Source organism: Uranotaenia lowii, chromosome 3 (genome assembly GCF_029784155.1).
Source record: "Uranotaenia lowii strain MFRU-FL chromosome 3, ASM2978415v1, whole genome shotgun sequence".
Lineage (NCBI taxonomy): Eukaryota > Metazoa > Arthropoda > Insecta > Diptera > Culicidae > Uranotaenia > Uranotaenia lowii.
The window spans coordinates 184035354-184060700 of NC_073693.1; the positions used below are offsets into that span (position 1 = coordinate 184035354).

Consider the following 25347-nt stretch of genomic DNA (forward strand, 5'->3'; position numbering starts at 1 on the left):
CCCAACCATTCCTTCAAAGAGCGATAATTTGCTCACTGGAATGGTTTTACATTTTGTAAAAAAAAAACTGAAATTCGGATTCTCTTCAAAACTTTTGAAGCCACGTTCAATGTTTTTTACATAATTAGAATCGGTTGAGGAATAAAGAAGTTACAATGGGGTAAATGAAATGATGTGACGCAACGAAAACTGTGTTGTGGAACAAATTGTTTGTTCATTTTTGGTACTAGTATTTCATTGCATCTTTCAGGCGCACATTTTAATGTTACAAACATTGCATACTTTTAAAAAGTTAACAGTTAGAATTTTAGGCAATTTTACAACCATTATAACTTTTTTGTTATGACTCTAATCGAGGTGTAATTACGGGTGAATTTGTCATGATATAAGCTTCAATAAAACTCACATTCAAAACCAATCGATCACTATTGAAATAAGTTATTGAAGAAATCCCAGTACTACCTTTTTCGTTGCGTCACGGGAGCAATCGTGTCATGTGACGCAACGAAACGTCAATTCATACAAAACGTTTTCACAAAATTGTCTTGTAAACCACTGCTTAAACAAAAAAAACTTTTATTCATTGCAAATTGAAGGTTAACTTGAGCAAAACAAGGCAATATATAGTTTGTCTGGTAGAATTTCAACACCAAAAAGTTATCACAAAAATCATTGAAAAAGTTACGCAACGCTGGAATAGGTCAGCTGTACTTTTTCAATGAAATCGAATTGATTACCTTCTGGTTACGGGAGGATGCCTTCGTAGCAGTCTCTGTGGTATAAGCATACCGAAATTTTCCGAAAACATGCACGCACTTTATCACTTCTGATGAAATGGCGTGTATTTTTTTTTTAAATAGTCAGTTTGGATAAAATCGATCTTAAATAACTGATAATCTAATAAAGCTAAATGCAAAATGGAAGCTGATTTTGAATCACTTTATTATCCTACATTCAATCTAGGATTCATATTTTGCCTATTTAGAGATACAACGCTTTAAAAAAAAATAAATTTCACTATTTTTAGAAATTCCAATAGATAAGATTACAACCTTTTCTGACATCATTCCAGACCATTCCAGCCATGAAGTATTTGATTTGATATGAAAAATATTAACTAATTTAACAACTTTGTTGAAGACTGCGAAACGATTTGACTTACGGATTTATAAATATCATAAAAATATCAAAGTTTCAATGTAGTTTAAATTTTCTTTTAAGTTTCATTCAAATTTCCTTTTTTTGAAGAATTGGAAAAAAATACAAAAATAGCTTTTTACTCAAAAAAAAAAAAAAATTCTCGTGGATCTGTATTTTCAAAATATTGTTATATTCTATAGCTTTGCCAAAAAAAAATTGCACAAATTTGTTTAATTAGTTTTTATCTATTTCCAAAATTTATAGCGAAAACTAGAGTTGATTGAAAAAAAAACTAAATGAATATTTAGAATCAGCGCTCCAAATCAATGTTAGCTCTAATATTCTTAATACCTCGAAAATGTTAATTTTGTTGCCTTGTGCAAAAATATCTGAAAAAAATTAAATAATTATTCTCTAACGTATACGTTTTACATTTCTAATAATTTTTTTCCCTGCAAACATTTGCACAACAAATTCTCAATGATCAATGACGTCATAGATTCAATTTGACGGTACAGGTAAATTTCGACGTCCTCTTTTGTTACCTTTTTGTCTGCATTCATACAACACGCATTGACGGTTGTGAGTTTTGCTTTTCTGCCATAGCTGTGTGCAGCTACCTTGAGAGAGCTCTGTGCGCAAGCTAAGAAAACAAGTCATTACCTACCTGTATTGCGAAGATGCTTGGAAAAACTAGTTAGCTTCGAGTAATTTTTTGATTAATTTGAATAGCTATTTGAAAAGTGAAATCCTCGAGAGATGCTCTTGACTGATATAGTTTTTAAGCTGATTTGAGGTAAATTTTATCGAATAATGTTACAAAAAGCCTTAATAGTGATGTAGCTTAAATGTTCAGTGATGCGTAACTGTGATGGGTATCTTATAAGTTCAACAGCAAACTGTAGATTGTCTACCGTTTGTAATATATTTTCTTTGCTTTTATTTCAGATCTAAAGTTCTCAAAATGTTGCAGAGATTATTCATGACAATTTTCATATGTTTTCATTACACAAAAGGTAACTGTTTTGCTATTTCGATAGAATTTTTTAACGCTGTCCTACGAAACACTCCTTGAACGGGATAAAATGTTCATGTAGTTCGACATCATGTATTTTCAACAGTGTCTTTCTTTTGATCTATTTTTATCTAAAATTTGGTGTGATTCGAATAATAACACAATTCCCCTCTCCTTACAGCACAGGTGCATCTTATCGACTCGAGATGTTATTTAGCGGAAGGAGGATCGGCCGAAAACTTTTTGGCAACTGAAGATGCCGCTGTAGGGTCCGTGCTTGGTACCCTGAGTGTCAATGGAGATCCACTGAATGACATAACCCTTTCACTACGGGAAAAGGATTCCCCGGTTACGATAGAACGAAATACCAAGAATATTATTTTGAACAAACCACTCGACAAGGAAGGGCTGGAAGGGCCGTCATCGGTTTATGTGAACGTCATTTGTGACCGAAAACAAAGCAACGATCCGGTAATAGTAGATGCTGTTCAACTGTAATTCAAATATCATAAATTGGTATACTTCCTTCCAGAGTTTTCTGATACCGGTAAACATAAGGGTTACAGATGTGAACGATAACTCTCCCAAATGGATCGGAGGACCGTATGCTGTAAACATATCAGAAGTTACAATCATAGGAACGAGGTAAGTGAAGTCACTTTGGTTGAATATCATACTGTCTAGTTTTTGCTGGAAAACAGTTCCAAATCAAAACAGTGTCAAAAAGTAGATCTTTTTGACACTGTTTTGAAAACTGTGCCAGCATTTTTTTCCGTAAAAAGTTGCAAAAAAATCTTCAATGCACTCAATTAGTACTGAATATCGACCGATCGCTGATTGTGAAAATGGTCTCTTAATTTCAATAAATACCAATACATTTTTTTTATTACAACTATTTGGCTTAACTTCTGTTACATAACTGGTTAAGTGGGTATCGAAAAAACCCTAAGCTTTTTTACGGTCATTCCCTTATATGTACAATGTTTTTACAACTTTTGTAAAATAGGTATTTCGTTTCGAAGTATAATTTTTAAAAGGCCTGCTTTTTCTACAGATAAAAGGGGACAAAATAGTACTTTTCGATACAGTTTAAAAACAATGTTTTGATTTCGGAGGAAAAACTACAATCGTTTTTTTATTCAGAAATGATAACTTGATTTTACAAGGATATTTTCGGCATTGCAAAAAATGTGTATCCACCAACTCGTTTTTTACCGTAATCCGGGGTAATATTGATCACTTTTTTTCAATATTTTTCGATTATTTCTCCTGTTAAGGGGAATGTGGCATGTTTCATATTTTCAAAACCAGTACTGGACTCCTATGAACGTAAAACATGGTTGCAGAAAGTTATTGGACTACTTTAAATTTGATTAAAAAAAACGATTTCGTCGCAGTTTAGGTATTGATGCTTAGGGGTTACATTGATCAGTCTCCATTTTGACGGTCTTAACGAGTTTTCAGTATTATGATTGATAAACACAGTGAATAAGCTCAATCAAAACTATAAAAAGACTAACAAAGCTTACAATGCTTACATGTCCAAACATGGGCAAAACTCCTTATAATGATGAATACAAAACATAAAAAATTTCTAAAAGTTAAACGTCTGATTTTGATGTACATTTTATGTGAACCCGAGCAACGCCGGGTAAAATCAGCTAGTTAATATAGGGGAGGAGCGGGCTATATGCACCTATTAAGAAGAATACTGATTTTCTCAAATATTGCATCGAATATGTGTACAAAAACTATATACACATGAGCAGGCATCTGTTTTCTACACATTGGAGTAATTTTTAACGTTGAAATCTCCTTCAGCTTTTGAGAAATCGATTTTATATAACTGTTGTCAAAATTGCCGAACCTCAAACCGTGCGGGCTAAATGCGCCTATTTATGTTTTAGGCAAAATTTCTGTTTCTTGACAATATTTCCGTATAATTTCATTGGAAATGCTAAAAACTGATTACTTTCATACGACAAAGCTGAAGTTTTATAAAAATTTATTTCTTCTATTATTTTATACAATAAAACAGAAGTTAGGGTTGCCATATTATGGAGGCAACTCATCCATAAGATAAACTTTATCAAATCTATTTTGAGATCTTCAATTCTCTCTAAAGGTGTTAATTAGAGCTAGAATTCGAAGTTTAAAAGATAAAAACCATATATTTATTCTATTTAACCTATTATGGGTAGGGGCATTTTACAAACATGATGGGGGCAACAAAAACACTCTCTTATTCCCCTTTCTAATCATTATGAAACCATTATAATAGCTTAAATTCGTTTTACTTCTCAGGTTAATTTGAATATGAAACAAAAACCACCCAACTTTTAGTTTTAGCTTCTTTACGTATAATTTTTAAAAGTCAAAATATTACATCAAAAGGTATCAAAACACTGTATGAATTTTTAAATTTTATGAGTTGGTTTATTCACAAAATTCTTTCTTGCCTTATGTTCAAAGCGAATTACCCTCAAAATGCATTGTGTCATATGTTGTCTTGTTAGCCATTTCGTCAAACTGCCGTAGGGTCATTTAACCCGATAGGCCATTTTTTTTTTTGGGAATAGCAGTTGTATGCATTTTTTAAGTCATTTGACATCAAAATTACAATTTCTATTCTCACGCTTTCTATCAGTTCTCCCTTTGGTGATTTTCGAGTGTTAAAAAAATCAGAACTTTGAGCACTTTGAGCACTCCTTAGTTCGATTGAGCTGAAATTTTGCAAAGGTTAGTTTTTTGGGTCAACCAGCTACACCCATAGAAGAGGTAACAGAAATCCAATGCCTTTTTAGCAAATCTCTGTGCCGAAAATGCTCTGAAATGTGCACTGTGCCGAAGACGGTATGTTTGAAAAACCGTAACTGGCATAAGGACTCGGCTTCCAACCAAAATTATGCATGACCACTACATTCAAGCGAAACAAGAAAAACATTTTATGGGATTTCGTTCCTATTGGATAATCCATCCCAGAAACAAGTAAATAAAAATAATAACCACAGCGCCGTGGGGAGATTCGAATTCAAACCACCGTTCAAATCGTCTTACCAGTCCGACATCTTAACCAGTGTACTATTTTAGCTTCATGCAGGATGAGGGCTGTTTGTCATAGGCTTTCTGCCACCGATCAATCACAAAAAACGCAAAAAACGCACGACGGAGGCTTCCCGGCGTTTGGCCTCCTTTCAAGGTATTCCTTTGTTTTGTGATGGAAACGGGAAAGGGAACGGGAGTGAAGGAAACGGGAAACCCATTGAATGAGAACTGTGTTTGCTTACCGCCTGCTATTACATACACACGCTACATATACACAGCTGCTAAAGCCGGGCAGCTTGGCCGGTGCGTGGTTGTTTGCCGGTGAATTGAAGGAATGCTTTTGTTGTTGCTTTTGCTACATACACACGCACAGCTTAGCCGTGGTTGTTTGCCAGTGGATTGAATTGAAGCAATGTTTTTTTTGTTGCTTTTACTGCATACACACGCACAGCTTAGGGAACATCCATAAATGACGTAGCATTTGAAGGGGAGGGGGGGGGGAGTTTGACTTTGTGTGACGATGTGTGACGAGAGGGGGGATAGGGGCCCAAGTAAAGCTACGTAGCTTTAATTAAATATTGAAAAAAAGCAAAATTGAGCAAAATTATGCCTAATTCAATCCAGTCTGAACATGCAGCTTTTGACTCCTACTGCCCGACTGTTTTCAAGCGTATCAAGGGGCGTACATGCAAGAAATGCAATTTATATTTTGCTTCAAATGTTCTCCAAAAGGAGCATTGCAAAATCTACAAGGCCCTCAGCCTCGGATAGAAAGATTCGCCCAAAGCGAATTGTAGGCAAAAGAGGACACGAAGTGCTGGTCATCACTCCGGAGGACGATAGAGAGTGAGTGGAGGCAGCTTACATCGCAGATGTATTTATTCCAGCGGAACAGACGATGGAGGAAAGCTGCCCAATGATTTCATTGGAATCCCGAATGGAGATAATTTGGACCGAAGCAACTGATTGAATACTTACTTGCTATCCTGTTTGTTGAAAGGTAGCTTGATTTTTTTTGACTGATTGATATGCTTTTTTAAACTTCCATTTATAACTTCTTTCCCTTTTTTTGTTATTTTTTGTATTATTCTTGCAAAATGCTGATAAGAAATATAAAAATTAAAAACCGATTTTTGAAAATGCGGGGGGGGGGGGGGGGTTATTAAAGCTACGTTATTATATAGGGGGGGTCTATGACTTTGTGACGAAATGCTACGAAGGGGGAGGGGGGCGTATAAAAACTCAAAAAAAGCTACGTCATTTATGGATGTTCCCTTATAGGGCTTGTGATATAGCTCAGTTGGCAAAGTCTGTTGTCTCCTGAGCCGATGTCCGCGAGTAAACATCGAACACAGTTGTACCGGATAAGTTTTTCAATAACGATCCGCCAACTGTAACGTTGATAAAGTCGCGAATGCCATAAAGATGGTAAAACGACTATAATCGAAAAAAAAACACGCACAGCTTAGCTTGGCCGTGGTTTGCCGGTGCCGGTGGATTGAATTAGAAGGATATTTTTGTTGTTGCTTTTGCTACATTCACACGCACAGTGCTCGGTTCGCTGGCTGCCTGGTGTTGGCCGGTATTTATTTCCATCCTTCTTCGTCTTGTGATGCGATAGGGAGGGACGTGCAAACGTTTTTATTTTGTTTCTTTCAGACATACGCAATTCGGTTAACTTGGGAGATTAATGCCAGTGGGAGCAAATCGAATCAGCACCGGTCGCGTTAATTGACTACATGCCATTGGCACAGAGGCTGAATTTTGGGTGTATATATGGTCAATTTTTGAAATTGGACACGGCCATTTTGGCTGCGACCTCAATGAGAAGTCCAAAACAGATAAAATTGTAATGATTCTTAGTTTTTATTTGTTAGAAAAGCTGTCTACATGTGTAACAAATGGCAGATAAAAAGTGATTCAAAAAAATACATCCATTCTTCTATAAAAATTATGAAATTCATCAGAAAAATGTTCTGCTTTTGATTATTTTAAGGATTTTAAGCATCCAGAGAAACACTTTGAACCTACTATTGCAAGTTGAATAGAATTGTGTAGATTTGACGTGTAACCATTCATTTAATGGTTACAATAAAAATTGTGATTTTTGGGCCAGTTTGGATGAAAACTTTGTAAATATTGTAAATAAAAATTATTGTTCGTAAATGTCTAAAATTAGGATAAGATATCTCATGTTTGTGTGGTGTCTTGTTCTAATTTTAATAGCAATCGGCTGGTGTCATTTAGGGATTTAGTTTTGTTTATTTATTTATTTATTAATTTATTAAATTCTTCGTTATTTATTTATTTATTTATTTTCGCGTTATTTATTTATTATTCATTTAGTTAGTTATTTGTTAGGTTTAGTTTTGTTAGATTAATATATTTTGTTATGGAACGCACGCCATAAAATGTTTTGTTCGAAAAGACACCAGCCCTCTATATGTCAGTTCCTGTATTGTTCCTGTCATGTTGCTGTCATCGAAGGGGACGAGAACATCACCGACGGGAAATGGGAACAGGGCTAAAATCAGAGGCAGAAAAGGTATAAATAGAAGGAGCTCGCAAGACGCGAGGCTTCTTATGCAAGTTCCGGTCCGTGGTTGAGCTGCAACAGCGACGTCACACACTCAACGTGACCCTTACGTTTCAACCCGTAATTAGGCGGCTTTGACCCCTTTCCCCGTTAAAAGTGTTCCGGCAGTGACCCGGAAGAAAATCAACGGCTAGTTGGAAGACTACACTTCGTTTTTCCCCAGCTAGTCGGTCGAGGCGGCTTCCGTGTAGTGGACCTCGGAACAATTGAATTCCCCCAGTGCTGCTAATCATCATCAGCAATTCTATGAACACACCGGTGTCCCGTGAGTGCGTCAGGTCGTGCCAGTGAAAGTGCCCCAACCCGTTACAACCCCCTTCGGGGCACTCCGCGCTGTGGTGAGGCCTGGTGGGAATTCCGTCCGTGTGTTCTAGGGCCGACCGAAAAGCTAAAGCCCCTCGATAGAGTGAGACACTCGCGTGGTGACAGTGCACAAAGAACGCTCCCCGGACCGTGTAGTGAAACGTAGGCCTACGCCCAACAGGCCGAGTTGTTGCTCGAATTGCTCATCGTGCAATTCGACCTGGTTCCTGTAATTGCCCTGTTCCTGCTTTCGCCATTGATCCCGTCCGACGTCCTAGCCAGTCCCCCAACGAGTCGACCACCGAGAACGGCCGCATCGAGACCAGTGAATAAATGCGCAAGTACTAAATCAAAAATTAAAATCCCGAAATATTACCTTATTTTCTCTTGGGTCATTGACCCCTCCAAAAATAAAGAACACGTAACACAGAAAGAAACGTGAAATTCTTAGTTTCATAAATAAAAATTATGTATGGTCTTTCTTCATCCAAATTGTTGCGTCTTAATTTAAAGTGCATTCCCTAAAATCTAAAATTATTCCTTCTTGTTGTTCGTTTTTGTAAAATTCAAATAGGTTTTAAAAGTCCGCCCAAGAAGCATAGTTTTAATTGTAATTGTTGTAAAATTTCTCCGGTGATCAATACATTTTCCCCTGTTGAGCTAGCGCAGGGAAGTAGGGTCAAAACGACTCTAACAATTGGCGCCCAACGTAAAAATTTTGATCAAATTTAATCCTTTCTATTTTTAAATAGTAAGAAAAAGTGGTCTACTTCCAAGACCAGAAGTAGATCCCTTTTTCTAATTGGTCTCCCGGAGAAATTCAGTTAAATTTAACCTCATTAAAATCGCGTAGTCGTTGAAGCAAGTTTTTTCAAAGTCAATTTCACGAGGAAATTTTGGGGATGAAAATTCACTGATTTCAGCGAATGATTATAACTATTATACAAACCATACTCTTCTCCCGAATTGTTGATCAATCTGAAATTGTTACTAACCATTCTAAAGTACCTTCTTATCCAACAGCAAAATTATAAGTTCATATTTGCCAAGACTAATCTTGCATTTAGTTGTGTTCATACCAGATATTGCTTACGTCTTGGCGTTTAAAAAAACCCAAAGCCACCCACATAAGTAGCATATTTCTTTTTCAGCTCACATATCCAAAATTATCAGATTAGTTAATTTATTACTTACTAAGCTAGAGTTAGTCAATGATGGAGGACTTGAATTTCAATCAAGCGATAGATCGCTTGGTGAAGTGGTATCATGTCATGCGGGTGGAATTATTGGAGGAAGATGAACTTGAGCAAGAGCTCAAATGTCGCGACGTGATACTATCTGGGTTGGATTTATCTCGGAAAAGAAAATGTTTGCGAGATGCATTAAAAAGGGAAAAAGAATCCGGTTTAAAGTTAAGTTCCTTAAGCCTAAGAACGGATCCCGAGAATGAGCGGGAACTTTGCCTAATTAAATTTAATCAATTAAAAACACTTTTGAAATCTAACAGTACGGATGAATCACAGAAAAGGATTTGCTTAGCCCGCCTAGCCCATGTGGGTACACGAGTGGCTACCCTTCTGTGTTCGTCGCGTGGTTCACCGAATCTTTTAACGCAGATGCAAAATGTGTTGGTGGAATTAGTCCAGCTCATGCAATCTGGATACGATCCGACGGGTATCGAAACTCAGGAAATCGTGGTCCAAAATCCATCGCAAGCTATCACCGAGGCTAACACCAACACGGAGGTCGAGCTTCCATCACCCTCTGTTCTGGGCCAGGACGACCTGGATTGGATCCACAGCTTGCAGGCGAGGATAGTTGGCCTAGAAGAAGAATTGGCAAAACGAAAAGAAGGAAGAGAAGTTGAGACTCAAACGGAACAAGAAGTGTTTAATGTTTCGAACCCACTGGAAAGGGATTCCAGAAATCACTCTGAAAACTTTTCTGCTATCTCCAGTTTTCAGAACAATTCTTTCCCTCAAATTTCCCTTAATCCTACTTATCCTCATCCACATTTATCTTACCATCAAACTACCAATCCTTATCCATACCTTACAGCAAATAGTTCTCAGTCCCACAGTGAGAATAAACTTCCAAATATTCCGTCCAACCAGCCCACCATTTCCAATTTTCATTTGAACCACCCTCGCAATCCTCAAAACCATTTTCCCATTCCTACCAATCAAAATCCTATTAACCCCCATCAATCCCTTCCCAATGTGAATTTCTCACATAATGCCGGACAGCCAAATTCCTGGTCAAACAATTGTCCAAATCTGAATCCTCCTCAGCATCAGCTCCAATATAACGCGTTTCCAGGCCAGTACCAGGGACCATCCGGTCAACCTCAAGGACATTGGGGATCACCTTACGGGAATCCTGGGTTTTCGCATCAGTTTCAGACACCTTTTCATTCCCGGCATACTTTGCCAGTATCCAAATGGAATATTGCAAAGTACAGCGGAGATGATCAAGGGTTGAAACTGAATGAATTCCTGGAAGTCGTTTATGCTCTGTCCATGGCTGAAAGGGTGTCCGATCAGGAGCTTTTTGAATCGGCTGTACATTTGTTTTCTGGGTCTGCCCTTAAATGGTACATGACACAGCGATCCCTGGGCCGCCTCGTCAGTTGGCAGCACCTAGTTTTCGAGCTCCGCAGGACGTACATGCACCCAGACTTGGACGCTCTCATCAAAATGAAGGTGTACCAAAGGCGTCAACGGCAGCAGGAGTCCTTTCACGAATTCTACAGCGAGGTAGAGAAGCTGATCCGCACGATGAGCGTCCCTATACCAGAATTCGAGAAAATCCAAATCCTCCAACAAAACATGAGAATGGACTACAAGAAGTTCATGGCTTTCATCCCCATCTTGAACTTGGAATCCTTACTTTCAGCGGGTCAGAAGCTTGATGCACTTAATTTTTCAGCGTACAGCAAGGTGTTCGGCTCCGATAAGGCGGTTCACGTGATCGAAGACCAAGATACGGAGCGGCATAGATCAACTAAAACCAAAAAGCAGCCGTCAAACTCTGATTTCGTATTACCGGTTCAGCAATTGCAGAATTCTAATTCATATCCGAGGGGTAGTTCAGCAGGTCCTACAACGAATGCTGTCCCGAAGAACCAGATCCAGTTCGCGCAAAGTTTACCTGGCCCGTCACGGCAAATGACCAGTAAATCTACAGCAGTTGGGGAATCATCTGGCAGCCAGTCGCAGCCTCAACTCACCCTGGAGATGGTGGTAAACAATCACAAGCCACCTCCATCAAATCGGTGCTACAACTGCAATCGAGAGGGACATCATGCAGCAATTTGCCGTCAACCACCCGTCATTGTCTGCTTCAAGTGCGGGCTTCGTGGATTTCCGACTGCAATGTGCCCGTACTGTTTAAAAAACCACGGTACTGCGAGCCAAAACCGCGGTTCGCAGGAACGCCAGGCGTAACTTCTTCTGACAATTTGTCAACTCCTCCGTGGTTCTGGGAAACGGTCCCGAATCATTATTATTCCACAGATACTGAAATCTGCAATATTTCATATCCATTCCTAAATGATCACCGTCCATTTGTAAACATCCAGATTCATGATATTCCCGTTTGTGCCCTACTAGACAGTGGCAGCAATTACACCTTGATTAACCAGAGAGTTTTCCGCAAGACAAGGCACGAAACATTGAGTCCACTGACCAAATCGCTGGATCTCCGGTCAGCTAGTGGTGATTCGATGGAAATTTTAGGCCAGGCCTTTCTGCCTATCCAGTTTGATGGACGAACCAAAGTCATCACTACTCTGGTAGTGGCCAATTTGTCTATCGACTGCATTTGTGGGATGGACTTTTGGACCAAATTTCAGATCGTTCCCACTATGTTGTCTGGGGATTCCGTGAATGCAGCGGTCCTGGAAAATATTTCTTCATCCTCCAACTGTTTGTCGCTAGAAGAAGAAAGAAAATTAGAGGAGATTAAATCGAGTTTTTTAGCAGCAGGTCACGGTAAACTCACCATTACTCCTATGGCCACTCATCGGATCGTCTTGAGGGAGGAATTCAAAGGCAAGCCACCAGTCCGTCAATTCCCGTACGTGATGTCTCCAAAAACGCAGGCGTTGGTAGCAGTAGAGCTGGAGCGGTTGCTCGAGGCCGGCATCATTGAACGGAGCAATTCGGATTGGTCGTTGAATTGTGTGCCGGTCATCAAACCCAACAAGGTTCGGCTTTGCTTAGACGCACGGAAAATCAACGAAAGAACTGTCCGTGATGCTTACCCTCTACCCCACCCTGGAAGAATATTAGGTCAGTTACCAAAGGCAAAATATTTGTCTACAATAGACCTGTCCGAAGCGTTCTTACAGGTTCCCTTGGAAAAAGAGTCCCGGAGGTACACAGCTTTCAGTGTGCAGGGAAAAGGGTTGTTCCAGTATACCCGGATGTGTTTCGGATTGGTCAACAGTCCTGCTTCATTGGCCAAAATCATGGATTCCGTACTGGGTCATGGTATACTGGAACCGAATGTTTTTGTATACCTCGATGACATCATCGTGGTTACAGAAACATTCGAGCATCATGTGCAGCTTCTTACGGAGATCTCTCGTCGTCTACGCGAAGCCAACCTAAGCATCAACCGGGAAAAATCGCGATTCGGGGTATCCGAAGTACCATTTCTAGGATATCTTTTAGGAACAGAAGGCTTGAGGACAAATCCCGATAAGGTACGGGCAATCCTTGACTACGAGCGACCAACTACGGTCACGAAACTCCGGAGGTTTCTAGGAATGGCCAATTACTATCGGCGATTCATCCCAGATTTCAGTGGGACAACTGCGGCTTTAACAGACCTACTCCAAACCAAGTCCAAACTGATTCGTTGGAATGAGAATGCTGAGACAGCTTTCGTTTGCATAAAAGAGCTGTTAATTTCTTCGCCTATTCTGGCAAGTCCCGATTTCAGCCGTCCTTTTACAATTCAGACCGATGCCAGCGACGTAGCAGTAGCCGGTGTGTTAACGCAGCAGCAGGAAAACGGAGAGTGCATTATTGCATACTACTCCCACAAACTTACCACACCACAAAAAAATTACCATGCTGCCGAAAAGGAGGCATTGGCAGCAATATTAACTATCGAGGCCTTCAGGGGTTACATTGAGGGTTACCATTTCACCTTGATTACCGATTCATCCGCTCTTACTCACATCCTTAATGCAAAATGGAAAGTCGGATCTCGTTGTAGTCGGTGGGCGCTCAATCTGCAGCAATATGATATGAGAATAGTGCACAGGAAAGGCAAAGAAAATGTCGTCCCTGATGCACTTTCTCGTAGCATTGCAACAGTTGACGGCTCACCTACAACTTGGTACGATTCCATGATGCATAAAGTTGTGAGTAAACCGGAGGAATTTGTCGATTTTAGGGTCGAAAATGGTAATCTGTTCAAGTATATCTCTGTACCCGACTTCCCACACGATTCGAATTTCGAATGGAAGATGATACCACGCTCGGAGAATATTCCAAAAATAATTGAAGAATCCCATAACTCGTCATTTCATTCCGGATACGAGCGAACGCTAGCACGGATAAGACAGCGTTATTACTGGCCTCGGATGGCGGCCGAAATTAGGAATTTTGTTCGGCAATGCTCAACGTGCAAAGAGGTAAAGCCCTCCAATGTCGCAATGGTACCCGAAATGGGTAAAATGCGATTGGCAGATCGTCCCTGGCAGATAATCTCGGTGGATTTTATCGGCCCTCTTCCCAGAAGTCATAAGGGCAATCAGCATTTGTTGGTGGTTTCGGATTACTTCTCGAAATGGGTCTTAGTTCAGCCTGTGAAGAAAATCGCTAGTTCAAGCCTGTGCGTTATTTTGAAAGATCAATGGTTCATGAAGAATTCGGTTCCTGAGATAATTATAACCGATAACGGTTCTAGTTTTCTCTCGAAAGAATTCAAGTCATTGCTTGATCAATTCAAAATAACACATTGGTTGAACTCACGATATCATTCGCAGGCGAACCCCGTAGAGAGAGTAAATCGAACCATCAACGCTGCTATCCGCACGTATGTGAAAGAGGATCAGCGGCTTTGGGACACGAAAATCGCCGAACTAGAAATGATCTTAAACACCAGCGTTCACATGCCCACTGGATTTACACCGTATTTCATCGTTCACGGGCATGAATATGCGGAACTGGGGAACGATTATCGCCTAGCACGTCACGATCAAAATCTTTCTTCCGAGCAGTTTGAGGAGCGACGCAAAACACTGTTCAGGGACATCTACGAACATGTAAAGAAGAATCTTGCCAAGGCGTACGCGAGTTCAAAACGAACGTACAATTTGCGACTTCGCCCGGCAAAACCGTTTGCAAAAGGGCAATTGGTATACCGAAGGAATATGAAGCTTTCCAACGCGGTGGAAAGTTATAATTCCAAGTATGGTCCGCAATTTTTGCCCTGCCGAGTAAAGAGCGTACGAGGCACATCCTCGTACGAACTTGAAGATTTAAATGGCAAGGACTTAGGAGTTTGGCCCGCAGCCCATATAAAGCCAGCATAGCATAATTCGCAAAATTATAATAAAAAGGAAAAATTAAATAACAAAAAGAAAACTCACCATGACACCTTTCAACCAACACCCGGAATTATCTATCCAAAGGTGACCGGGAGAAGCAGTTTCCTCGTCATCACCGTCTCCATCCTGCTTGACATTAAGCTCCACCTTAGTTCGTTTGTTCTGCTCTTGGAAAAACGATAGCAATTGCTTCATCGAGACGAACTCTTTAAGTAGGATAGCGTGATTTTCACGATCCTGCACGGTTCAAATCACGTACCAATTGACCTCCTCGATGGACATCGGGCTGAGGATTGAATGCTGGTCCAGGGTACCATGGCGGAAGGTACATTGAGCATATCGCTTTTCCTCCTCCACAGGAAAAAAAAACTATTCGCGGGTTCAGTTTATAATCTATCCTGCTCTGTTGATTGACTGATTCATCCATGGCCATAGTTTCATTCAAGGTGGCAATTAATACCCTTCTCGAGTACTGCAATAAGGGTAGATTTTCCGTTAGCATTTACAAATGGTAAACAAGAATTTCTTCACCGATTTTATCATCCTTCAAACCCGTCTCAAACTAGCGAGCTAGCTGGCTAAAGGGAGAGCTGAACCGGGACGGAGTCATCACACTCACCGGATTGTTCATCGGACTGAATCGCACTTTGGCTACGTATCGCGGAAAAGGATTCCAAATGGTAATAGGAAGGTAGCCTCGCTATGAGACGACGACGGGGAAGCAGGATGTTCCAAATCTGTCTTGCAGGAGCCGTCTCCTCTATGGACAAACCATTTCTCCACTCCAAGGTACGTAAATATCCGAGAAGCACTCCAACCTTCCGTATCGTATCCGCGGGAATTTGCTGACACCTGAAAAAAAAAAAACCAACAATGTAACCCGCATATCGAAAAACGCAAAGTAGAATTTTACCTGGGTAGCCGGCATCTAGGAAGCGCCCAGCAGGCTTTCTCGACTGGATCCATTTTATCACGCCTCTCAATTCCCTAAAAACAACGGTTTATTAGCTAAAAGGCAACAATTATACAAATTTTCTCAACTTACTCTTCCTTCTATCGTCCACCGCATGCAGAGAAATCAAAACTACAGTTATCCCCATGCATCAATGAATGACGTTTGATTGCCACGTCATCATCCGTCATCATCAATCACCAGCAGTCATCATCAACGAAAGCGAGTTTCGTTCAGTTTGGCTCAGGACGCAGCCAGTTAGTGCGATGTTTGCACACGATGAAAGATTAAACCCATTTCTGCGTTATTTCGCTATTTTGCACTCAAAATTGAGCGATAAATGAAATAACGTTTCGAGTTGGTAATTCTTATGATAAAATCAATCGTTTCAGTTGCACGAACTGAAACTGATGAATTAATATAAGTTTTTTGTTCGTAATAATGTTATTAAGTGTTTGATGTTAGTTGTAGGGCTTGAAGGTTGAATGATAGCATGAACGGTAGTATGAATGATTTAAGGAACGAAAGAAAATACTAGTCGGATGAATGAAGAAAGAATGCGTGATTAAGGTAGCAATAGGTAGTTTAGTTATTTATTTAAGGCTAATTTAGGGTAAATACGGAAATGAATCCCTCGTCGATGCAAATCTGGTATTGAAAAACATTTGATAAGAGGTGTCTTGGCAATTTATGATCTCTTAATTTTCTGAGAGCCTATTGGACGAGATCGCACACTGAATGATTGGGGGGGACACTTTTGGTTTTGAGAAACGATTTGGATCAGAGGAGAGAAAGAGGGAAACTTTTTTTGAGATGACGCAAAATGGTAGTCAGTGATCAGTAATTCCTATTATGGACTCGTGATTTGGTGGAGGGAAGACTTTGTTTTGGCGACTAGTTCGGGATGACTCCGTTGAAGAACGAACAGAAATGGGCGTCTTTCGGGAAAAATCTTGGGCCATTGTTACCGTGCTTTGTAACCCCGTCTTCAAATCGGCTACGTGAGAAGATTCCTCTGCAAGCATGAACAAATTAATGTAGCGATCCTAATGCTAAGGGAGCCGCGGTAGGTAAGGCGCAAATTCCTGCCGTGCATAGTGACCCGGCATTAGAATCGATAACATGAGGAGATTCCTCTGCTTGGATATGACTCAATTACTCTAGAATATGTTGCGAATTGAAGACCAAGGGAGCCACGGTATGTGAAGCGCTTGCACTCTTACTTCACAATGGCTATGAGGATATTCCGTTACATTTCTGTGAAGTTAATCAGCGGAGAACCCAAGGAAAAAACCCTCGTTCGAGACAGGACCTTTGCAACCGTGTTTAGTGACCCAGCCTTAAAATCGTCTACGTGAGAAGATTCCTCTGCAATGATGACCCAATTACCCTAGAATATGTTGCGATTCTAATGCTAAGGGAGCGGCGGTAGGTTACGCGATTACACATGGTGTGTTGTGACCCGGCATTAGAATCGACGACATGGGAAGATTCCTCTGGTTGGCTATGACTAAATTACTCTAGAATATGTTGCGATTTTAAGACTAAGGGAGCCACCACAATGCATTGGTCCTCGGGTTTTTTCACCCCCGACTCCGGGAAGATTGTAACCATTCATTTAATGGTTACAATAAAAATTGTGATTTTTGGGCCAGTTTGGATGAAAACTTTGTAAATATTGTAAATAAAAATTATTGTTCGTAAATGTCTAAAATTAGGATAAGATATCTCATGTTTGTGTGGTGTCTTGTTCTAATTTTAATAGCAATCGGCTGGTGTCATTTAGGGATTTAGTTTTGTTTATTTATTTATTTATTAATTTATTAAATTCTTCGTTATTTATTTATTTATTTATTTTCGCGTTATTTATTTATTATTCATTTAGTTAGTTATTTGTTAGGTTTAGTTTTGTTAGATTAATATATTTTGTTATGGAACGCACGCCATAAAATGTTTTGTTCGAAAAGACACCAGCCCTCTATATGTCAGTTCCTGTATTGTTCCTGTCATGTTGCTGTCATCGAAGGGGACGAGAACATCACCGACGGGAAATGGGAACAGGGCTAAAATCAGAGGCAGAAAAGGTATAAATAGAAGGAGCTCGCAAGACGCGAGGCTTCTTATGCAAGTTCCGGTCCGTGGTTGAGCTGCAACAGCGACGTCACACACTCAACGTGACCCTTACGTTTCAACCCGTAATTAGGCGGCTTTGACCCCTTTCCCCGTTAAAAGTGTTCCGGCAGTGACCCGGAAGAAAATCAACGGCTAGTTGGAAGACTACACTTCGTTTTTCCCCAGCTAGTCGGTCGAGGCGGCTTCCGTGTAGTGGACCTCGGAACAATTGAATTCCCCCAGTGCTGCTAATCATCATCAGCAATTCTATGAACACACCGGTGTCCCGTGAGTGCGTCAGGTCGTGCCAGTGAAAGTGCCCCAACCCGTTACAACCCCCTTCGGGGCACTCCGCGCTGTGGTGAGGCCTGGTGGGAATTCCGTCCGTGTGTTCTAGGGCCGACCGAAAAGCTAAAGCCCCTCGATAGAGTGAGACACTCGCGTGGTGACAGTGCACAAAGAACGCTCCCCGGACCGTGTAGTGAAACGTAGGCCTACGCCCAACAGGCCGAGTTGTTGCTCGAATTGCTCATCGTGCAATTCGACCTGGTTCCTGTAATTGCCCTGTTCCTGCTTTCGCCATTGATCCCGTCCGACGTCCTAGCCAGTCCCCCAACGAGTCGACCACCGAGAACGGCCGCATCGAGACCAGTGAATAAATGCGCAAGTACTAAATCAAAAATTAAAATCCCGAAATATTACCTTATTTTCTCTTGGGTCATTGACCCCTCCAAAAATAAAGAACACGTAACACAGAAAGAAACGTGAAATTCTTAGTTTCATAAATAAAAATTATGTATGGTCTTTCTTCATCCAAATTGTTGCGTCTTAATTTAAAGTGCATTCCCTAAAATCTAAAATTATTCCTTCTTGTTGTTCGTTTTTGTAAAATTCAAATAGGTTTTAAAAGTCCGCCCAAGAAGCATAGTTTTAATTGTAATTGTTGTAAAATTTCTCCGGTGATCAATACATTTTCCCCTGTTGAGCTAGCGCAGGGAAGTAGGGTCAAAACGACTCTAACAGACGTCATTCTACGAAAAAGACATGAAAACCACCCTAAATTACTAGAAGACAAATAACGACCCAATTATGCGTTTATATTACCTATAATAGCTAAGAATTTTAAATCTTATAATAAGAGGTGCACGTACAATTATTTGAAAAACCTCTCAAACTCGCAGAATAAAATTACGAGCGTAACAATAACAAATCCAAGGGTCATCAAATATTTGTTGCATAAATATATTAAAGTACCAATCTCTTTACAGAATTTTGCAAGGCGTCAGAGCAGTTGACTTAGACCAGCCTGGTCCCTATTCTACAGTCGAATATCAAGTTTTGCCAGGCCCCCACTCAAAATTTATTGACTTTATATCTCCATTAGAGGGAACTTTAGTTTTGAAGCATGAACTAGATTATGAAAGCCTACGAAATTTCACCGTGAAACTACGAGCTCAAGATCAGGGAATTCCTCCAAAGTTTTCAGATACTTCATTGACAGTTTTTGTTTTAGACGCGGATGATCAAAATCCAAAGTTTTTTAGCGATGTTTACTACGGATCAGTTTTAAATAACAGTCAAATAATCGTAACACCAGAAAAAATCAATGCAAAAGACCAAGATGCGGGATTAAATGCCTCTCTTGTATACTCGATTGTCCCATCATCTTTTTCGAGTAGTTTTAAAATAGATTCCAAAAGCGGACAGATACAGGTCATAAAACCATTGAATACATCAAATAGCATAACCCTAGTTATAAAAGCAACTCAAGCAGATAATCAAGACAAATACGCTCTTAGTACAATTATTATCTCTACACTTTCTTCCAAGGCTCCAAAAAAACCGAACTTTCGACAATTGAAATATAGAGTGAAGATAAGAGAAAATTATGGACCAGGAGGAAAAATACTAACACTCGATTTTGTAAACACTTCACCATATGTAAGGTTTAAAATAATGAACGAGTCAGAGCTCCAATGGTTTTCGATAGATAACAATGGTAATATATTTTTGAAAAAGTGGTTAGATTACGAAACAAGAATTTTGCATACTTTCACGATAGAATTATCTGACAGTAACTTTCAAGACTATGCAGACGTAACAGTTGAAGTGATAGACGTTAACGATTGGGAACCAAGGTTTCGAAAGCCGCAGTACACATTCACGCTGAAAAGCAATGTAAATGCTTCAACGCCCATGTTTTTAGGAAGAATTGAAGCAGCAGATGGAGATGTCAATGATAAAATTTCATATTCAATACAAGGAAAATTTTCCGAAATGTTCCGTATCGATAAGAAAGGTGATTTGTGGCTGAATAACGTCATTAGGGATAGACCTTCGATCTACTTACACCTTATAGCAACTGATTCTGGAATTCCTCCAAAGACCTCTACAGTACCGCTTATGATTCAGTTCGAAGAAATTCACACATCTCCATTGAAGTGGTCAACAGGAATAATTAGTACTCTGGCTATCGTCAGTGTTCTGTTCGTATCGGCGATTATCGCTGCATTTACTTATATTTTCAAAATATGGTGCAAACCGCAAAACAACAATCTTATGTTAATCAACAACGATAGACTGCCCAATAAACCTAGCAATTGTAACATAGGAATAATACCGTCTCATGCACGAGGATCGAATAGTTCTCTAAGCGCCAGTGCTTCAACTATCTTGGCCGCCAGTCTTGAACGAGATCATGAATCTTATACAGCTACAATAAGAGGTAAGTCACATAGATTAAGCATGGGTACGTAAATAATAACATTGATTATGATTATTTTAAACCTTAATAGCGTCTAGATGTGTTGAAGGTCGACCAAGTAAAAAAATACAAAAAAAATTATATAAAATCCCCACGATACGAATAAATTCATATAGCAGAAATAAATTTTAGCTTATAATTCTCAATCCGTTTCAGATTTGGGTTCAAAGATCCGGATTGCCAAGATTCTAGGTTTTGGATGAAGAGATTTCAGACTAAGGTTTTAGATTAAGACCTCAGAATAAGTTCTTAAACTAATATGCCAGCTTTCAGTACCAGATTTGCGAGAAGATTGAAATATGCAGTCAGAAGCCAGGTCAGGCAAATAGAAATTCGCTGCAGCATTTTTTTTTTTTTACTTTTCGGCAAAAAACTGGCATGCTCAGTTTGATGAAATTGGTAAACCTGTTTAATGCAGAACTCTCTTAAAGGTTTAAAGCTCCTGATCAAAATAGATAGATGATAACCTCAATCGACCGAGACGTGTAAACAAATAGTCAAAAATAGTTCTGAAATTTCGAACGATATCTATGGGATTTGAATCAAAATAACAATTTATGGAAAATTGAGGGGTCTTTTTGTTCAAATAAGTACCTAATCAGTTGCATTCTTTGAAATAACTTGTGTGGCAATTAGTAACATTGATGTTCAAAAGCTTTCAATAGTCTGACTACGGGTAAGATTTTCTTGGAAAATTAAGCAGTATTCCAGCAAAATACTCTAATTTCAGAAAGCATTTTTCAAATGTAGTTGTTAAAAAAAATAAAAAAAAACATGTTACAATTTGTAATGAATGCTTCTTTACTTTAGATCCTACAAAAAGTTCCAGTTATAAGAGAATTTGGCGAAGAGTTTTTTTTAACTCGATAAAAAATCCACGTAAATTTTTTTTGGTTTTTCCATCCGCATAAGCGCTTAATACATTGTAAATATTTTGGTGGACATTTTTATATTTTCTGCAGAATTTCAAAATAAGTAGTTTTGCTAGAAAACTAATATTTTTAAAATTGTTCTTACGTTTCTGCGGAATTTCTGTTATTATTAGAAATACACAAGCAAGCAATAGAGTAGTAGTAGTAGGTATACCTAAGGAATCTAGTTATCCTGCCCTACACCAAGGAATATTTCAATAAGGCGGTTCCGAGAGTAGAGTGTCCCAAATCCCAAATAACCCAACTTTTGAAAAAGTTATACGCTGTAAGCTAAAATTAATCATATGCCTAGTACGAGATTTCATGCCAAATATGGGCCAGATCGGATCACGGGAAAGGGTCGCTCAACGACCCTGAAGTTTGTATGGGATTTTGAGACATTTTGTTGGGGAGAAACATGAAAAACCGGTTTTTCATCAATAACTTTGATCCCCTTCGGTTGATTTCTTTTGAATAAGGTTTTTCTTAAAGCTCAAGTTATGACAAATAGGTCATCCGAAGACTGTATTTCGGTTAAAGTTAAGATACAGAAGATATAAGGCTTCAAAAATCGACTAACTTATTCAAGTGTGGTATTCATCACTGTTAACACTAGAAGGACCGGCAAATTGAATATAGGATTCGGACCGTGACCAGTCAAAATGACTGGTAAAGGGGAAATTTTTTCTATCATAATATTTTAAACTTTTTTCTTTTGAAATTGTTTTGTTATTTACTCGATATCATTTTTGTTATAAAATGGAAATATTTTTTCACCATGGGTGCACGGAATCACCTCATTTTGGCATAGTTGACGAATGCGTGTATGTCATAAAATGAATATTTCAAATAATAACCAAAAAATTAAAACACATTATCAATCTTATTATAAAATCATGTTGGATGGCTATGGGTATTGACCATGGGTGCACGGTTTCACTTCAGTTTTGTTTTAGTAGATATTTTCTAGCATCCATCGCTCTGAAATTTTTCAACCCGATGCCTATAAATTATACCTGATATTGTAGGTTTTGGAACATATTTTTTATATATGTAGAGCAATTTACCATGGGTGCACCGATTCACCGCTATTCATCCAAAATCAAGTGTTTTGCATGCTAAAGGTAAAGAATAAAGACTTTTATAGATTCAAATAAAAATTTGTGTTAAATACATGGTTTTTCACTATGAGTGCACGGATTCACCGCGTTTTAATCAAATATTGAACTTTTTGCAAATTTTTGAAAAACCTTTTTCACAAATCTTAACTAAACCAAAGTCGAAACCATGTCTTTCATGTTCAGACATAATGATTTAAATAACGATTTTTATTTAAAGTTCCGCTTTTTCATTCCTGGAAAAGAAATATTTCAATTTTATCTTGAAATAGTAAATTTATTTATTTTTTATTGCAAAACAGGTTTTTGCAATCGTACATTTATCTGATAAGATCTGATCAACATCCAAGAAATTAGAAAACGGTTACCATGGACCGAGTGAGTTTTAAGGATTATATGCATCAAGTTATGTCGTGCGACGGAAAACAGTGAAAATTAAAATAATGAATCAACATTGTCAAATTTACACGTTGATTTGTTTTTCTTTAAAAGTATTTAAATTGACAAATATTGTATTTCAAATACCTATCATGTCTAACTCAAAAATATGTTGTGTTCTGAAGCAAGTTGAAAACTATTTTTCTCTATATAATTTACAACGGTGAATTTGCAGCCATTCCGTGCACCCATGTTGAAATATCCGCATCCGATGTGGTCTATTAGATAGGCTGGCGCGAGTCTGGTATAGGTATGCCAGGCGTACTGGGTTCGATTCCTTGTATCGGCATGAAAATTCTTGGGTTCAAACCCCAAAAGTTGCCGACAGGTAAGATGTATTTCCTCTTATAATAAGAATGTTCAATCAGGAATACCTGTAAGTGAACTTGCATTGGAAATTTGTCGAGCCTAATAATCTAAGAATGCAAGTGAATACATACTTGGGCAGAAACTGCGGTGAATCCGTGCACCCATGGTGGATAACCAACATATAAGAATATATCGTGCACCCATGTTGAAATATCATGTTAATTATTCAGTTTCATAGCTGACATCTTCAAATTTGAATAAATAAGTACTCAATTCATAATAATTTTACTCATTCTAGTTTAGTATAAAACATAATTATCACCTAAAACTACTCGATTACTCGAATGGACATGTATTAAATCTAACATAACTTTTACAAATCTTGATGAAATTTCGCCAAATTTTGACAGAAAGTTTGATGATAGTTGAGCAACAAAACAGACCAAAAAAAATTGGGAGTCAAGTGCTTGAAGCGCCACACAGCGGCCAATCCGATAACTTTTTCTTCAAATCTTCACGACTCCGCATCGAAAATCAATAATTTCATAACGAATGACACACTTCTGCCCACCATAAATCAACTAGGACTCATTGTCTTGAATGTAGCTTGCAAATGAAACCAAAAGAAAGCGAAAATTTTTTATCTTGTTTGAGTTATAGGGTTGTGAATTTTACCAGTCATTTTGACTGGTCACGGTCCGAGTGTCCATGGCGAAATTTTTCTCGCTTACTAAAAGAGTTAATGAAATAAAAAATACACAGTTTTGTAGAGATTCAAAATTCATGAAAAGTCGTATTTTTTGCGAATTTTTAAAGCGAAGTATGCAAAAGATATTCGACAAACAAAGTGTCCAACCAGTCATTTTGACTGGTGCAGTCTTTCTAGTGTTAATGAGGCGTCAATAAGTTCGAACGTCCCGACTCATTAACAGTGATGAATACCACCATTAAAAAAGTTAGTCAATTATTGAATACTAATAACTTCTTTATCTTAACTCTAATGAAATGCAGTCTTGGGATGAAATATTTGTCATAATATGGGCTTTAAGAAAACCCGTATTTAAAAGAAATCAGCCGAAGGAAACCAACGTTATTGATGAAAACCCGGTTTTTCATGTTTCTCCCGAAAAAAATGTCTCAAAATCCCATACAAACTTCAGGGTCGTTGAGCCGATCTGGCCCAAAATTGGCATGAGATCTTCTACTAGGCCTAGGATCAATTTAAACCTGCAGCACATAACATTTCACAGGTTTTGAATTTCCCGTACAAATTTGGGGCAGTCTAGCCGAGAGCCATATTAGATTTTTGTGACGTCACAAAAACGACTGATTTGAAAGTATGGCAGAAATTTCAATGAAAAACACGCTTTAGAACAAAAATGAATTCCAATTTCATTTTTATTATGTTGTAAGGCTTCTTTTTGATTATGACATGTTACGACAGTCTTAATAAACTTTTATTTTTTATCGTTTAATGATGGTATGTTTTAACTTATTCACAGACATCGTGAGCAGATCTCATAATTCGATGCATTCTCTGAGAAATTGTGATACTGAGCAGGATTCACTAACTAATTCTGAAAATGGATTTCAAATAATGCCAACATCTCACGGATACAGTGCAAACAGGTTGCATCCACAGTGGGCTCAAAATAGAGCCACAGACAAGGTAATAAAACTAAAACGTTTTGCTGTTAAGAAAGATAAAAGAAAATTCATACGAAAATGAGATACTCTTCAATTGAGTACTCCTACATTTAATTTCATGTCTATAAATCTCGAGCTGCAATTTAAACAAAATTGATCAGAATTGCCATCTATTTTCGATTGAATTTAGTTTTTAGAGTGAACTATAGAATGTGATTGAATAACCTTTGAATAATTTAAAAAAATCATAAAAAGATTTACTTAATTATTTTTTTCTATTACAGGTTTCGGCGGCGAGCGACAACGCCTGCGAAAATAATCTAACAGTTTATTTTTAGAACTAATTTACAAGTTCAATAGTGGTAGATATATTTATACAAAAACTAGCCAATGGTTTGTAGAGCTGAGTAATAAAAACCCTCATGGCGTTAA

General features: G+C 38.6%; 2 protein-coding genes across 4 annotated transcripts; one reads left to right on the forward strand and one right to left on the reverse strand.

The window, feature by feature from the left end:
- Positions 1-1736: 1736 nt before the first annotated feature.
- Positions 1737-25347, forward strand: LOC129751204 (protein dachsous). The gene is made up of 7 exons (XM_055746569.1): positions 1737-1936; positions 2089-2156; positions 2337-2626; positions 2688-2800; positions 18997-20453; positions 24771-24937; positions 25200-25347. Exons 2-7 carry the CDS (start codon positions 2105-2107, stop codon positions 25251-25253), a joined length of 2133 nt encoding a protein of 710 aa, XP_055602544.1. The 5' UTR covers positions 1737-1936; positions 2089-2104; the 3' UTR covers positions 25254-25347.
- Positions 9462-15823, reverse strand: LOC129751206 (uncharacterized). Of its 3 annotated transcripts, none has more exons than XM_055746573.1 (6): positions 15710-15823; positions 15578-15651; positions 15284-15516; positions 14924-15136; positions 14707-14826; positions 9462-9922 (listed from the first exon to the last, which is right to left on the reverse strand). In XM_055746573.1, the coding sequence occupies exons 3-6, from the start codon at positions 15293-15295 to the stop codon at positions 9857-9859; spliced, it is 411 nt and encodes a 136-aa protein (XP_055602548.1). In that variant the 5' UTR covers positions 15296-15516; positions 15578-15651; positions 15710-15823; the 3' UTR covers positions 9462-9856. The 3 variants fall into 3 exon arrangements, with proteins under 3 accessions (XP_055602548.1, XP_055602549.1, XP_055602547.1); XM_055746574.1 differs by having other exon boundaries at positions 15196-15516; XM_055746572.1 differs by having other exon boundaries at positions 14924-15516.